General features: G+C 39.2%; 1 protein-coding gene across 1 annotated transcript in view; it reads right to left on the bottom strand.

The window, feature by feature from the left end:
• The window catches only part of COL6A6 (collagen type VI alpha 6 chain), a 133,704-nt gene that overhangs the window by 66,500 nt on the left and 49,910 nt on the right, over positions 1-17,294 (bottom strand). Inside the window, exons 9-18 of the mRNA XM_072651307.1 lie at positions 13,848-14,191; positions 13,161-13,239; positions 9,283-9,437; positions 6,761-6,853; positions 5,548-5,601; positions 3,677-3,748; positions 3,554-3,580; positions 3,045-3,089; positions 2,903-2,956; positions 1,981-2,043 (exon numbers count right to left, since the gene is read on the bottom strand). Coding sequence (XP_072507408.1) covers positions 1,981-2,043; positions 2,903-2,956; positions 3,045-3,089; positions 3,554-3,580; positions 3,677-3,748; positions 5,548-5,601; positions 6,761-6,853; positions 9,283-9,437; positions 13,161-13,239; positions 13,848-14,191 — 986 coding nt within the window. The remainder of the gene's footprint in view (positions 1-1,980; positions 2,044-2,902; positions 2,957-3,044; positions 3,090-3,553; positions 3,581-3,676; positions 3,749-5,547; positions 5,602-6,760; positions 6,854-9,282; positions 9,438-13,160; positions 13,240-13,847; positions 14,192-17,294) is intronic.

Raw genomic sequence — 17,294 nt, 5'->3', positions numbered from 1 at the left:
TGTCTGAGGCCAGATTTGAAATCAGGAAGATGAATCTTCCCTCACTTCAGGCCCTGCACTCTATCCACTGAACCACCTGGCTGCCCGAATTGAAATATATATATTTTTATTAAGACTAACTGTACCCTATTCTTTCCCTTACCGATGCAGAATTGTATCTCAAGACATGTCATCAAGACTACTTCACAGAGTTCACTAAAGTTTAACAGCTTCACAGAATATTCTTCATGATCTCAAGGAGTCTGTGCCAATGAGATTCCTACAGCTCTCATTTGGTACTGAGCATGCTGTCTTGTACTGGCATTTTCCTTTAGGCCATGTCTCCCCAGGTAGGCCATAAGCTCCCTGATGGTGCCTTCCAGCTCTGCACACCACCAATGCTCAACTCAATGTCCGTACCCAGTTGGCACTTAAAGTTACAATGATAACCTATAAGCCTGGAAGCATTTGATTAAGTTGGGCTCAGTCCTACTTAGTGGAGAGAGATTCATAAAAACCAGAAAAAGATGGTTTTGGATTCCATGGAGTCAGCAATTTGGGCTCCTCCTTAAAAAGTCACCATATTAATTTTAGTGATAACTTCCAAACACATAAATACATAAAAGGTATAGACAATGAAAATGACAAATGTTATTCGTGTCTTTCTAAGAAAAGTAATCTAATAATCATTTCTTGGTTAATATTTTATAAAAAAAAAAAAGCAACCCCAAACATCCTCTATTATGAATAGGGTTTCTATATGTACAGGTGTATAATTCACTTCTTGTAAGACTCACTCTCATAATATGCTCAATATATAAGTCTGTTACCCCCCTCCCCCCACTGCTAACATTCCATATCGTACATTTTCTCAGACTGGCAGTAATTTGGCATAGGTTTTCACCTGGGAAGGACAGCCTCCTTGCCAGGGTCCCATCTTCCATTAGGGTTTACTTGCTTACATCAAGGAATTGCTGCACACTCTCTCATGCCAGAAGTTGGGACACTGATCTTCTGCCAGCCTCAGCACTTTCAAAAGAAAGTGACTTCTACTACAACATTCCCTGGAAGGGATGTGAATGACAGATTCTAGATTGCACAAAGGTCTGCCCACACTGACAGAATGCCCTCCAGGAGGGCTGCCAGATCACCCTGTGAGAGCTTCTCAATTCATACAAATCAGATTTGAGCTGTCCAACCACCTTGTGCAGAAAAACTCAGCTTAGAGAGGGCTATGACATTTCTGACCAGTGAGAACTTGGCCTCATGCTTGGCCTTCCAAAGAATAGTCAGATACCACCCTAGTCCTGGACATCATCACCTGAGCTACAACCACAGCTCCCTAAATGGGCTCCCAGTTTCAAACTGATTCCCACTGATCCATCTCCCACACAGTCTCCAAAGGAATTTTCCTAAAACCCATGTCTGGTCACGTCACTCCCCTGCTCCATAAACCCTAATGCCTCCTCTTACCTCTAGGGACAAACAGAAAATCTTTGGTTTGATGCTTAAATCTCTTCACAGCCTGACTCTTTCCTGACACAGCCTTGACTATCTTCCTTGCACTCCATGGCCTACCTATACCATACACGGCTGCCATCTCTGCACTGGGTGTCCCCTCCTTGTCTGCAGAGTTCTCCTTCATCCCCATCTCAGCTTCCTTCAAGAGGCTGCTCACATTTTACCTTTTACATGGACCTTTTCCTGATGCCCCCAGCTCCTGGTATCTTTCTCTGGCCTCCAAGTACTTTGCATTCATTTTGTATAGATCATGCACATAATGTAGATATGTGTATATATACTATGTGCACATATGTGTGTATATGTATATATACACATTATGAACACATATAAACATAACATACCTCTTTGAAGGCAAGGCCTATTTCATTTTTGTATTTTTATCTCTAGTACTTAGTTAAATGCCTGGCATACAGTGGGTGCTTAATAAATGTCTGTTTTATGCCTGTGGTCTGAGTTAACACAATCAAAGAAACTTACAGGATCCCCTCGCAGTCCCCTCTGGCCACTGTCACCCGGTGGTCCTTTCTTCCCAGGGTTGCCCTGAAAAGAATAGGGTTCTGTATTATAATATGGGTAGAATTTTTCTCTAAGATATTAAAATGTAAATTGGAAAAAAAAAACCCTTTCACAATCATTTTTAAATTCTATTCAGGTAAATTAGTTTTGAAAGAGAACCTTAAAGTTTAAAAATATCTTTTGCCATTGCATGAACTGAATTCTAGCGATTAGGACTGCGAAAACAGTGACCTTCTAAGGCATTTGGGGGAAGCCTCCTTAGGGACTCTGTCTTCCAACTCTTCGATTTGCTCTTCTGGGCCTTGGTCCTACCTGGTGGCCCCTTTCCTCTACCCTTCTGCACATGCCTCCAGAACCACAGGTAGTCCGGATACCTCTCCTCTCTCTCTGCCTTTCTTCTTCCTAAATTTGTTCTCAGGAAGGGGTCTCACGCTAATTTACCCTAAGGTGTAAAGGCCAGGAATTTGATGTTCTCCTCTCCCCAGAGGTCGTCTGACTCTAGCCCAACTCTTGAAATTTACACACGAGAGAAGGGAGCCCAAGAGACATGGAATGACTTGCTCAAAGTCCCATGGGATAATCAGTTGTCAGAGGCTGAATTTGAAGCAGGATCTTTGACTACAAATGCTGTACTTGTCCTATACCATATTATGCCTTCTGAAAGAATGCCTTCTAATTATTGAATTTCAGATATCTCAGCGGGCACTACAGATTGGATTCTATAAGATGGAGGAATTTTTCCTTGAGAAAGTTACAGTAAAAATGTGCTTTTTCTTTATTGACAAAGTTACATCCAATTCCAAGTGTAGACTTTTAGAAAAAATCTCCTTATTTTCTGCTTTTGAATTTAAACCCTCAAAGAACAAGTACCCTAAAATATCACCTGGGAACCTTCATCTCCTTTTTCTCCTTTTGTTCCAGGAAGGCCATCATCACCCTAATAAGAAAAAAAGGCAGAAAGTCTCTCTTTCCTCAGCAAGAGGTCTCTAAAGCTGTAAGCTTTCTATGTGTGATGATGGATTTACCTGTTCTCCATTGATTCCGTCAATTCCAAGTTCCCCAACTTCTCCCTGAAAATGCATAGTTATCCATGTTACAAAGCTCCTTATGCTAAGTAAAATGAAGCCAGACAATAGCTAGAAGCAGCTGCAGTCACAGTAGTAGTAGTAGTAGTAGTAGTAGTAGTAGTAGTAGTAGTAGTAGTAGTAGTAGTAGTAGTAGTAGTAGTAGTAGTAGCAGCAGCAGCAGCAGTAGCAGCAGTAGTAGTGTATGGACATGTGATACAAACATATACACACACTCTTTCCATAGATATTTCTATGGGCTATTGTTAAGCTAAAAAATGAAAAGTAACTAAACAACTGAATGTTTGATGGAGAAAATGAAGTTGCATGTTATCAAAGAAAGGTCCAAATATAGCAATGACAGTGGAAAAAAAAGAGGGCTGATGCATGACCCCACTAGCCAGTACAGTGTAGGTGATTTTAAAATCATCTGTGCTTCCCTCTATATTTCAATGAGCCTAACACTGTACCTCCTCTCCGCTGAATCCCCTGTTTCCCTGAAAAGAAAGAAAAAATACAAATAGAGATCAAATTTAGGGAAATGGCACAAAACTGTAGCAAAATAATTCTCAGTGACTTCAAAATCTCATTACCTTGGGACCTTTGCTCCCATAGCATCCTTTAATGCCTCCTTCTCCCATTGGTCCAGGAACTCCTCTTTCTCCCTGAATGAAGAACATACTCTTAAGTACATATTCAATGTTGTAATATGGAATTTGGAGCCAGTGAGGTGACAGTGGATTCAATGCCAGGTCTGGAGTCAGAAAGACTCCTCTTCTTGAGTTCAATTCTGGCCTCAGACAGTTACTAGCTGTGTGACCCTAGGGAAGTCACTTCACCCTGTTTGCCTCAGTTTCCTCATCTGTAAAATGAGCTGTAGTAAATGGCAAATTACTCTAGCATATTTGCCAAGAAAACCCCAAATGGGGTCACAAAGAGTTGTACATGATTGAAAAATGAGTGAATAACAAATAAAGAATTCTTGGGAATGTTGACAAATTACTTGCTATAACAGTATTCCACAAAGAATGGTCTTAGGACTCCTGAGATTTCTCAAAGGACTCATGAGGTCAAAATTAATTAAACTAATGTTTTAAATCTAATATTTCTAACAATTCAATTGATATAACCCATATAAACAATAGCTCCTTGGGGGAAACCCCTGATAATTTTTAAGAATATAAAAGGATCCCGAGAACCACAATGCTAGAAAAATAACTGCAACTGTCTCTGAAGTTTTATAATCTGGGCTCACAGGTGAGAGGAGGGTAGTGGGAAAATAGAGCTATCATCATAAAAATCTTTATTTTATAGCCATCTGTCTATTGTCCAGGTGTGGGATGCAAGAGAATCTTAAATGAAACCTTCCAAAAACTTCTGATCTAAAATAAATCTATCTGATGAGGACAGGGATAACATGCATCCAAATAATCAAAGGTATATACATTAAATGAAATAGCACTAACATTACACAGATGCCAAGGGGCTGACATCTACATTATGAGCTAGTGAGTTGAAAGGGGAATCATTGGGGTCAGATGCTCAGTTGGGATGAGGTAGAACTAATTAAGTGAGAAATCTGGAGCTAGAAAGGATCTTACAGGTTATCTAACCCCTCATTTTACCAAGGAGGAGGATGAAGCCTAGGGAGGTAAAAATATTTGCCCAAGGTCATACAGAGGGGAGATTTGAGTTCAAGTCTTGTGATTCCATATTCATTTTCCTTTCTATCTCATTCCAGAGCCTAGCACACAGTAGGCACTTAATAAATGCTTACTGACTGAATGACTGACATTATATCACAAGGTAGTATATGGAAATAGAGGAGATAAAAAGAATGAATGTCTTTTTCAAAGGCTGTAGCAGGAAAAACTTCAGATTACACCTGAGATCATTAGATAAAAGAACATGGTTGAATGGACTACTCATCTGGGCAGGACAGGATGGGGATGACAAGGAGAAAAGGAAAATGAGTTTGGGGGCCTTGCTGGTCAAGGGGAGTGATGCCCACGCATAGTGCAATGAAAAGGTTTTCTACAGTCCGGAGGGTGTGAAGGTCCTGGGGTCATTTCCCATCTTTGGCCAACACGATCTGCTGCCATTAAACATGAAGTTACCTTCAGTTTCTAAACTTCACTTTGTCCACTTCTAGATTCTCCAGTGATGATTCTGGCCAGCAAATCACAAAAGTGAATAAAGGGAGGTTGAGAATAAGCATGAAGACAACAGAAAATCCTTTCCTACTGGACTATTTCCCTTGCATCAAAGAGGCAATTTCTGAAGGGACACAATAGCCTGATGCAATCATAGTGAGCTTTGGAGCTTGTCTTTGGGTAGCCAGGAGCAAAGGGACTTTGTGTATCTCTTTGTTCAGAAGGCATCTTCTGAACTGGTCCAAGCAACACCACATTTGTCCAGCAGGAATATTTCCAATAGAAAAGAAACTTTACAAGTGTTAACTTACGGGGGCACCATCTTCTCCCAGGTAGCCTTCACTGCCTTTAATACCTGGAGGTCCCTGAAAACAGGAAAGAAAAAGGAATGTGAGCGCTTTTCAGTCAAGTCAACATGGCACTAAGCATTTATTAACTACCTGCTGTGTGCCAGGCACAGTACTAAGTGCTTTGCAAATGAAAGTACAAAGTTTCCTACGGAAAGTTCCTCAATCTTACTGGCTTTGACTTTACACAGACTAGCAAAGACTTGGGAAAAAAAAGTCAGTTTGTCCTACGGGTCCCCCATGATTCACTTTTCCACACTTAGGCCACACCAATACAAGTAGGTGGGGCACTCGGGTGAAGGACCCAGAGAATCCATTCTTTTCTTCCATACAACTCTGGACTTCTTTTCTAAACAAACACGGTAACACAATTGGGGAACTTTCCCCTTTCCTAGGGAGGAAAACAATGTTCTTTCATCATTCTCCAAAATCTTTTTTGCATCATGTTATACTCGATGTAAGAAGATCATATAAAACTTTTGCTTTCTTTTAAAGAATTGTTTCCCCTTTTTGAGCCCTGGAAAGAAAATTCTGCTGGATGAAAACTTGCTGCACAGGCACACCCATGTCGATTTGGGAATTACAGAATGGAGATAGCTATAAAACCTTGAAAATAGATGTATTCATACCTAAACACAAAAAAGCACTACGCAGAGTATTCATAAGCCCAACTGTCCTATGGGTATATATTGTCGTGGGCTATTTTATAGACAGGGTGGCTAGGTGGCACAGTGGACAGAGGATGGGCCTGGAGTCAGACTCATCTTCCCAAGTTCAAATCTGGCCTCAGATGCTTACTAGCTATGTGAGGCTGGTGAAGTCATTTTACTCCGTTTGTCCCAGTTTCCTCAACTGTCAAATGAGGAGAAGGAAATGGTAAACCACTCCAGTATCTTTGCCAAGAAAACCCAAATGGGTTCACAGAGAGTTAGAGATTGATTCATCTATCGATCTAGACCTAGATAGCTATAGATTATCTATCTGTATCTATGCATATCATGCACACAGATATATGTCTCCTTCAGGATATCAAGGGCTATTTTAGCATAGTATACTGACAATTTAAAATATGAAGCTAGAAGCCTAATAAACAATGGCCAGGGAACAGAAAGCAACCACCCTACTGCTAATGAAGTAGAGGGTACATGAAGCAGAGGGTACATGTGAACTAGTCTACCTTCTTCCCTGGCGTTCCTGGTTCTCCAATAGTACCATCTCCCCCAACACACTTGCAAAACAGACAGCAGCAGGTCCTTTCAGCAACATTAGCCTGGAACAAAACAGAAAAGAGTGTGTGTGTGTGTGTGTGTGTGTGTGTGTTTGTGTGTGTGTCCAACTCAGCCTTTCAAACTGCTCTTATGGCATCTTGGTCTAAATTATTCACGTCTCCCACACAATCACAGTGACAGTGTTCTGGAAGGAGAGAAAATCATAGGATATTCCATGAAATCAAGTGGTCCCAGGCTAACATGCTTCTCATTTTGCGTCTTTCATCTGGCAGATGATGAAGACTTAAAAACGTGTTCTCTTGTTTCTACCATTTTAAGGATTGCTGAACTGAAGCAAGGGTCACAGAAGGGTCATCAGTGTCTAGAGGTCATCAATGTCTAGAAAGGTTCAGTGAGGTTTGTCTAAGGTCACACAGGTTGGTGACCTATCACATGTCATCCTATTTTATTTACACATTTTTTAACTGTTCAGACTGATAAATTTTGTTTAGACATTCAGAAAGACTATAACAAAATAATCCTTGTTTAATAAATAAAGACAAACTTTTCCTCCCAGTTGGTATGTCTCTTCTCCAGTAACTTGGCCTCTACAGTGGAATTAGAAGATCTGACTTTAGTTTAACATTAGAGAGAAAGGATAGCAGAAGTAAACACCACCAGATTATTATGTCAGTTTAAGAATGGCAGAACCATCCATCAATTACACACCCAGGCTGGGTTTTTTCTTGGTTTTTTGGGGGAGGGGGGAGTGACAATATATATATATATAAATATACATAATATTATATATTACATATATACAATAATATGTGACTAATGCACAAATGTGCATGTGAAAATAAGCATAGCAATCTCAGTCTCATGCCCCAAAGTTCCCAGTCACATTCCGGAATCCAAAACTTAAATCTGCAGGAAGCTGAAATCTCAGGTCACCAACTACTGAGCATTTTTTAAAACTGCCTGAGTCGATATTCTTAAAATATTTTTGGCCTTCTCATGCTGCGACATTCTTCTTCATCTTTAGAAATGCTTAAAGAAGTAACAAAATGTTTTTAAATAATTAATATTGAAACATTAAAATAAAAAATGGGACATTCAGCAAATAAACTAACTGGAGCCTTCACTTTATATAATATCCCAATGTCGATTTTTCTTTGAGTTGATAAACTCATTTTTGTGCAAAGTCTCTGTGGGGGAGAGGGCCTCGTGTAATGATGAGAAAGCTGGAATAGGGGCCAGAAAGCTGGGGTGTGAATCCTAGTAACGTCACCCTCTCTGGGCCTCAGGTCAAGGGGCCATTGGACAGCTTCCAAGGTCCCTTCCAGCTGCAAATCTATGCCCATCATCCTAAATAAAGTGCTTTCTTTTCATTTGCATTACATTTAAAACTTGGCTTGATTTTTTTTACTCAAGGGCATAATTTATCAGCTCCTGATCTTATTAATGAAAATTTTTCAAAGGCACAGCAAAAAACAGAACGCCTTAAAAATTAAATAGCATCAAAAATAGATACATCCTGAAAATTCTCCACTGCGGGTCTCATTCTTTTGGCCTTTCTTTTCTTTCTCCGTCTCTACTTTGGAAGAGAGAAATTAAGGTAATTTCATTGATTCAGATTTGATTAATTTAGAATTTTAATCATTTTTAAAATGAAAATGAGGCATGCTAACCAAATTTCAAGTGTAAAAAATTATAATGAGAATATTCACCTATTTAAGACAACAATTCACTTTAAAACAATTTAGAAATGTCCACTTATACGCATATAACGTAACTGCAATATAGTATTAGTTACCACATCAGAAAATAATTATTTTTATATGTCAATTACCAAAATAAAACTCTCTTACTGGTTCATTAAAATAGTGTCACTACCAGACAACACCTGACTTTGCAAATTAAAAATTTAACATGTCCTTAAAAGAATCAAACTATGTATTTTTAGCCATGTTCTCTCATTGGTGTTCTTCACTAATTCAAAGGGAGTAGTCTATCCAAATGAGTAAAACTCTATTTCAGATAAATTTACTTCAATCAAGAAGTTAACCAAGTTTGCTTTGCAAACCTTACAGATTATATAAATGCTAGCAATCATTTTTAATTATTACTACTACTACCTCAATCACCTGTGAATTTATGGATAAGATACATACACAGGTGATATATACTTATATACTCTTATACACTGTAGACGAGCTCCCAAAGGTATTATGACTAAAAAATTCACCATCCTATGGCCATATTGATGATGAGGCTCTCAGGATTTAGCTAAGAGAGCCAAGCTTGAAGCCCTTTTCACTTGGGAGAACCCGGGCTCGGCTTTTCCTGATATAACCTTCAAAAGTCTAGGGTCGACCTCTCCGATGGCAATGAGTAATCAGGGTAGGACTTCTCAGATAATCATAAAAAATAAATACAAAGAGCAGCAAGGTATAACTTCAGGCCACCAGCCTTTCTCTAAATCACTTACCAGATATTTTGATAGCATGCTTCCCAAATCTCTCATACCAATTGTTAACTGAGTCCTATAATCAAATCCTTTCCCAAATTCAATGTATGGAAGGTCGGCTAGGTCATTTGCATCAGAAGGTTCTTCAAGAGCAACGGTTATCAGAGCGTTGAGCCCTATTCAACAGAGTTTATACTTCTTTAAGAAATTGCTTCAGTTAACATGATGCTTTTGCATATATATTAAAATTATTATTCCAGGGAAAATGCTATGAGTCACAATTAAGCAATGAAGCTCTCAACTAATTCTCCATGTCAGGATTTTTCTTCCTCCAGCATAGGTTATAATTGACAAGTACTAATTCCGTAATAAGAAGATACTTGAATTAAATTTCTGCAAAATGACTAGGTAGGCAGCACTGGGGAGGTGCAACTGGACTTTCAGCTCTCTAAAGGCTTGAAGGTCAAAGTTTGTCAGTCAACACAATTCATGGAGTGTCTACTGTGAGCACAGTGCCATAGATGAATCCACAGATTTAGAAGTCTTCTAATTAACTCCTCCCAGACTTTATAATCTCATTGGAAAGATAATCACATAGGAAACTATTAAAATAATCACATATGAAACTATTAAAATCATTGTTTTAGAACATATGAACAAGTTCCAGTTAAAGAGTTATGTAAGAAATGCCACAAAGTGCAGAACAGCCAGGAAATGTTAGTTACGGCACAATGGATGTTTGGGATAAGTGGATTTGAGATGTATTTTTAAGTACATGAAGACATGTAAAGGAGGAAGTCAAAAGTAACATGCAAAGGGTGCAGTGGTAGAGGTGGCAAGTACCAACAGACACACCACTGAGAATGGAGCAGAAGGGCCATATCGACAGGGTCATGGGTCATCAGGCATGTGAGGTGAGGCAGCCATAGACAGGCATGAGAAAGAGGGATTTGGTGAGAGAATGGAAGAGAATGTTTCTTAAACCCGAGTTTGACGATTTGGAAAAGATATGTTCATCTGATTTCTTTTATTAATGAAAGATTTTCTTTCTAGGCTTTTTTTCCCAAGAAATTCCAGAGTTTGCAAAAGTGGAAAGATTATGTGGACAGAGAAAGTGATGACAAGACACACAAAATGGCTCCACAGACTTTATTAGGAACAGTTTCTTTGAGGGGTAGGTGTGGAAGCATATGAGCATCTCAAACCACAAAAGATTTGGAGATTCTTTTAGCTCTTTAAAAACGGTTGAGGAAGAACAGAGGTCCAAATGCTAGGAGAAAAAAGAGGAACATCGATTTTGAACGTAGGGTATAGAACACAGGCTCAAATTGAAAAAGAACTTATTAAATGCTTACTATGCACTAAGCTTGATGTTAAACACTGGGGATACAGATAGAAAAATCAAGATGGTCTTTGCTCTCTTGGGTAGCAAGGTGATGCAGTGGATGAATGCCAGGCTTGGAGTCAGGAAGACCTGAGTTCAAATCTGACCTCAGACATTTACTATAGCTGTGTGACCCTGGGCAATTCATTTAACCTCTGCTTGCCTCAGTGTTCTCAAATGTAAACAGGGATAATAAAACAGCACCTACTTCCCAAGGTTGTGAGGGTCAAGTGAGACAATAATTGTAAAGCACTGTCTGGCACACAGTCAGTGCTGTATAAATGTTAGCTATGCTCTCAAGGAGATCACAATCTAAGAGGAGAAAACCTGTATAAAAGAATTCATCTGCAGCAGGGAAAGAAAGATCAGGAAGTCCTAAGGTACAGCAGTGGAACAGATGGCAAGATTCCATGGTTCCTTAGGTTGTGTGAGTAGTTCAGAGGGAAGTACCCTGAAGTTTGGAGAGCACAGTAACCAGACAGAATGATAGACTACAAGAGCTACTGTTCATGATGAGCGACTATGTCCTCCAAGCTTTCTCTTGTTCCAAATGAGCCAAGTCTTCATTTGATCTCTAGATCCAATCTGGAAGGGCCTTCATGGGGTGAGAGACCTGTGATTTATTATCTGTGCCATCTTTATTGGGTGTGTAAAGAAAAGTAGCTGAAGAACATATGCTGAATTCGCATGACAGGGAAAGAGTGCCAGACAATGTTTTAAGTTTGAATAATGGGAGGACAAGGTGAGAGTTTAGTAGTCCAAGTATCACTAAGGTCAAAGAAAACAATATCTCTCTTAAGGTAAAAGAGAAAGTTACATTAAGACTACAGTCTACCTTCATGGTCTCACAAATGAACACCCCCCATAGACTCTTTATTCTTCCCTTCTAAAGGCTTCTCTTTATTTCTGGCATGAACGAAAATAATCAAAATCCAACTTTTGCAATTGATGCACATTTACTAATTTCCCCAAGTGAATGGGAAGGAATTAGATTAATGTTACAAGTCTAATTACACAAAAAGACCTTTCTTGGAAGGAATCTACCTCCCACCATCTATCAAAAGTCTCTATATGGAAGGAAACCAAGAGCTATCTGGTGCTATCCTGAAAGTACTGCTACATATTGAGACCAAACATTCTACTGTCCACATCTTCAATCAGGATACAGGAATGCTTCCAGAGGCCATAAAGAAGGTCTAAAGGAAGAGAAAAAACTAAATAAAATCCAACTTGACTCTAGAAAGAGGAGAGGCACGTAACCTAGGATTTCACTCATACAGGGAACTCTTGGGTGAAGAGACTGCCTCTAGCCATATGAGTTGGCAGCTTTTTGCACCAGATAGTATTAGAGAACTGCCCAGAAAACTGGGAAGATAAGTGATTTGACCAAGGTGATAGTGCTAGTATTTGTCAGAGAGAGAACTTGAACCCAGATCTTCTCAGCTCTAAAGCTTGTGTTTCTCTCTCTCTCTCTCTCTCTCTCTCTCTCTCTCTCTCTCTCTCTCTCTCTCTCTCTCTCTCTCTCTCACACACACACACACACACACACACACACACACACACACACACACACACACACACACAAAAGGCTAACTCTGTCTCCACCAGCTAAGATGGTAAGGAAGATTGTTGCTATTATAACTAGAGCCAGAAGAAATGGTAATATTTTTATTCTCCTGTTTCATATTTAGGGAAGAAATTTCAGTGACATAAGATCTGTCCTTAGCTGCCAAAGTCAATAACTTGTTGCCAGCTTTTTAAAAAACTATTGGTTCATTTATGATCTAAGAGTGTGGAAGGAACAGAGAGCCAGTATTAAAATTCATGTGAAGATGCTGGCATCCTTGATAAATTGTAAAGAGTGCCAAAATAACGTATGAAAATGAAATAAACTGGTAGAGGGTTGGCTTCTGTTACCCCTTCTAATAAAATCTAAGGAGAATCATTCTGTGTGTTTCTGTTACCACTCAGGAATAAAAATACTGAATTGAAACCTACCAAATTATGATAAGAATCATGGGAATGATGAATTTTAAGATAAAAGACCCAGGAAAAGTTAGATATGAGACATGAGACAAAGCACAAATCTTTAAACCAAGAGTTTTCACACATTTTGGTTTCAGGACCCCTTTACGCACTTAGAAATTATTAAGGACCCCCAAGAGATCTTGTTTCCATGGATTTATCTCTACTGATATTTACTGTATTAGAGATAAAAAAAATCTTAGTATTATTAAGAAAATACTTTTGATCTCTGGAACTTCTCAGTGGATCTCATGGACCCAAAGGGGTCCTCAGACTACATTTTGAGAATCTATTTACTATGGTTAGAGATGTTCTTACAGGATAAAGGTATAAACCAAAATCTAAGTGATCCTGTGTTGTTCCACATCAAATTATCAGCTGCAGCAGATGAGCCAGTGAGGTCAAGAGCTGTCTGCATGCCCTGAGAAGACTTCTTCACACAAAGATTGCATCTTGGAATTTTCAAGGTTAACGACACTCTCTCTTTTACCTTCTTTTCGGAGTTGATCAGATTTTTGCTCAAGTAGTTCAACGTCATCATCCAACCCATCTGAAAATATCAGCAGAACCTGGAGAAGGAATTAAGAGGTAAAAGTGAAGAAAAAGAGCCTCGCTGCCACTTTCTATGATAGCCAAGGGCTGGAAACAAAGCAGCTGCCCGTTGTTTGGGGAATGGCTCAACAAACTGGCATATAAACGTAATGGAATATTGCTGTGCTGTAAGGAATGATGACTGTGATGAATCCAAAGAAGCCTGAGAAGAGTTACATGAACTAATGCAGAAGAAAGTAAGCAGGGTCAAGAAAACAATACAAACAGTGACTGGAAATATAAATAATGTAAAAAAATTAAAAGTGAATGTTGTCAAATTATGAAGAATAAACATATCTGGAACAAAGAGATATGAGAAAACAGCTCTGCCTTTCCCCTTTGCAGAAGCGGATGGTCCACAAGTGCTATACACTGCACACAATTTTAGACATTTTTATGTATTGATCAGTTATGCAGATTTCTTGCTTTTCTTGTCTTTGAAAATACTATTTTTTTTAATGGAATGATTCTAAAGGGTAGGACTTTGGGGGAAATTACAGTGATATAAAAAAGATACAACAAATAATAATACGTTTAAAAAAGAGCACGATTATGATTACAAATCAACAAACAAGGCAAGACCAACCTTTCCTCGAGTAGCAGATTTATTCTGAAAGGCATCCCAAAGTGCATTCAAGAAAGGGGCATTGAGGCGAGATGGCTCCTTAATGGATATGTTCTTCAAGGTGTTCAGGATATTTTCACTGTAAATCTCAAACTTGGGGGAAAATCTGTCCATGGCATTTGTCACTTGAAAGGCCACACTGACCTGAGTCTGGGATCCCACCTCACAGCTCACCCCATTTAGGGAAGTGATAACACGTAAAACATCCTGAAGATAAGTCTCCATCCAAGCCTGACCTTGAAGTAAAGGCTGCCCTTTCTGCTGAGATGAGATGTCAAAGCCCACAACAACATCCACAAAACAACCTAGACAGAGGAAACAGATCTTTTATTAAAATATAAATAAAACAGCTTGGAATTCCATCTCCATACCTCACCACCGTTAAAGGACCCTTTACTAACAATCAGTGGATTTTTATTTCTACTCTGTACATAGAGTTGAGAGTGGAGAAAGAAGAGAAAATATAGTAAGGTAAAAGGAAGATATTAAGAATTTTTATGTTAAAAATTTTAACCCTGCACGATTAATTTTCCAAGGTTATAAAATCTGGTATAAGATAGACAAACAGTGTAATGAACTGGATAGAGATCTGACCTTAAAGTGAGGAAGACCCAGGTTTATCAACATCATCGTCATAAAGCACTTTGTTAAGTGCTGACTAGTTGCCAGGTGTTGTGTGTTAAGCACTAGGGTTAGAAAGGCAAAAATGCAGTCCCTAACCTTAAAATCCCTAGCTCATAATCTAATGAGGGAGACAACGTGCGAACAACTATGTATATACAGGATAGATACAGTAGAAACAGGAAATAATCTCAGAAGGAATTAGCAGACTTCTTGTAGAACGTAGGTTTTGAACTAAGTCTTGAAGGAAGCTCAGGAGGTAGAATTGAGGAGGAAGAGCATTCCAGGCATGGAGGTCAGCCAGTACAGAGGCACACACTAGGGAGATGAACTGTCAGGAGTAAGCAACGGCACAAAGTCTGTTGACCCTAGTAAAGTACAGTGTAAGAAGACTGGGAAGGTAGAAAGGGGACAGGCTGGGAAGAGCTCTGCTGACTCACACTGGCTACGTGACCTTGGGTAAGTTATTTACCCTCTTATGCTTTAGGTACCTCTCCAAGACTATCAGACACAGAAAAGGTTCACCTAACACTGGTAAGGAAGTTCTTAACCATGAAGTCACAGCTCCATTCCCTAGCCCTAAGAAATCTGGAGAGGTTAGTATTGATTGAAGTCTATAACCTTTCCTGAAGTTCTAGAGGACATTCTCCAGGCTGTTTTTTAAATTTCATATATATTTTGGTTATAGGCTTTGCAGAAATATGCACAACTTAAAAAGATGTCATTTATAGTCACTGCATCTAGCTAACAGAGGTTGTTCAACTGATAACTGTACAACAACACCAGTGAAGGAAATGGAAAGCCAAATGGAGAAAAATCTTTAGGGGAAAACCAGGAAATCATAGGGAATATGCTTATTGTTTAAAGTTTGGGATTTCAATGACTGAAGAAAATAAATGGGAGTGGTGAACTCTAATTGTCTCCCCACAAAAAAAAGATCACAATAAAGTAAAAGACCGGTGTTCTCTCTCTTCTCTCTCTCCCTCTCCCTCTCCCTCTCCCTCTCCCTCTCCCTCTCCCTCTCCCTCTCTCTCTCTCTCTCTCTCTCTCTCTCTCTCTCTCTCTCTCTCTCTCTCTCTCTCAGAGGCAAAGGATCTCGAATGAAATGAGATCTTACTCAATTTAAACATTTGAAGGAAAAATATTGTAATTAAAATTCAATTAAAAATACTTTTTCTTTGAGACACCAGGATGACCTGACCATTCAAATACCCAAACCATGTTTGTAGACAGAATTTCCCAGGGACAAAGAGAAAAAAAACCCCAGAAGCTGGAGTCGTCCTAGCCTTTCCTTTGTGGTTGGCTTTTGATAAGAGCAGTTCAGAGTTACAGGTAAATGCTTGTACCCCAGCCCTTCTCTCATTAATTTCTGGCTAAATCTAATAATGTAAAAGAAAGAACCAGCCAGAAGAGGCCTAATGTCTTGGGCCAGCCAGTTAAACAGAATGCATTAGAGGAAAAAAAGGAAAAGATCCAGGGTCCATAAACACTTTTAAGAATGTATGATTTGGGATGGAGAAGTCAGGGAACAGTCTGCTTTGTTTAGATCAGTAACTGTGAATAGATATATTTCTTGGCAAACTTTCCACTTCCCTGACATTGGGTAGTTGTTAACTTTTGCAGGTCTTATAAACCCAGAAAACTAGTTTTATTTCTTGAAGAACTTCTGTTAACTTGTTTCATGGCCACTTAATGGGAACCAGGTTGGGCAAAGAAAAAAAAACCTAAAGGTACTTCTGAAACTGTGCAGAACAATGCATTATCAAGGGTACAGCTAGGTGGTGCAGTCCTGAAGTTAAGAAGATCAGAGTTCAAATATGACTTCAAACACTTACTACTTGTGTGACCCTGAGCAAGTCACCTAACCCTGTTTGCCTCAGTTTCCTCATCTGCAAATGAGCTAGAGAAGAAAATGGAAAACCACTCTGATATCTTTGTTAAGAAAATCCCAAATAGGATCACAGAGTCAGACATGACAGACAGCTCGACAACAATAAAATGCATTATCAAAGCAAAGGAAAAGCGGATCTCTTTTTCTTGCTTCCAGTTTGCTTCTATTCAGATGATGAGGGCAAGAGACAGCGCTCTAGGAATAGGCATAAATTAGGCATCTATTACATCCAGAGAAAGGCAACCAAGACGACCAAGGGTCTTGAGTCCATATCATACGAGGATCTGTTGTTTAACATGGATAAGAGAACACCAAAGGAGAAGCTGACAGAGGGAGGTCTGTAAGTATCTAAAAGGCTGCCAGGTAGAGGAGACATTAGATTTCTTTTATTTAGTCTCATGGGACTGAATCAGGACCATAGGTAGAAAATATAAAAACTCTAATTTTTGGTTTTGCTGTCAGGGAAAAAATACTAAATAATAAATAGACAAATATTTAGAGTCATTCCTATGTGAAATGGGTTGATTTGGGAAGTATCTAATGAAGCAAGTCCTTCAAACATGCCCTGGATAACCACCTGGGGGATATATCCCAGGGAAAATTCTTTCTCAGGTATGGATTGGAATAGATGGCTGCTGACATCCCCTCACTTTAAGTCTAGTGAGCCTTGTGTTCCATAGTACTTCATTTTATGACCTCTCCCCTGCCAGCTCTAAGTGTCCCTTTCTCATGTGTTGTAGAACTTGGAGGGGATTGTTAGTTTTATAATTTATTAGATGTCCCCCTCTAACTCTGGACATCTGTGATTCCAAGACCTGTTGAAGTTGGGATTTGAATTCAGATTGTTTCTGACTTGGAGTTAAGTACTTTTTCCAAGACGCCACTACTGCCTTCGA

Source organism: Notamacropus eugenii, chromosome 3, assembly GCF_028372415.1.
Source record: "Notamacropus eugenii isolate mMacEug1 chromosome 3, mMacEug1.pri_v2, whole genome shotgun sequence".
NCBI classification, from domain to species: domain Eukaryota; kingdom Metazoa; phylum Chordata; class Mammalia; order Diprotodontia; family Macropodidae; genus Notamacropus; species Notamacropus eugenii.
Note: the sequence above shows the minus strand (reverse complement) of the source record. Positions and strands in the feature narration are given on the sequence as shown.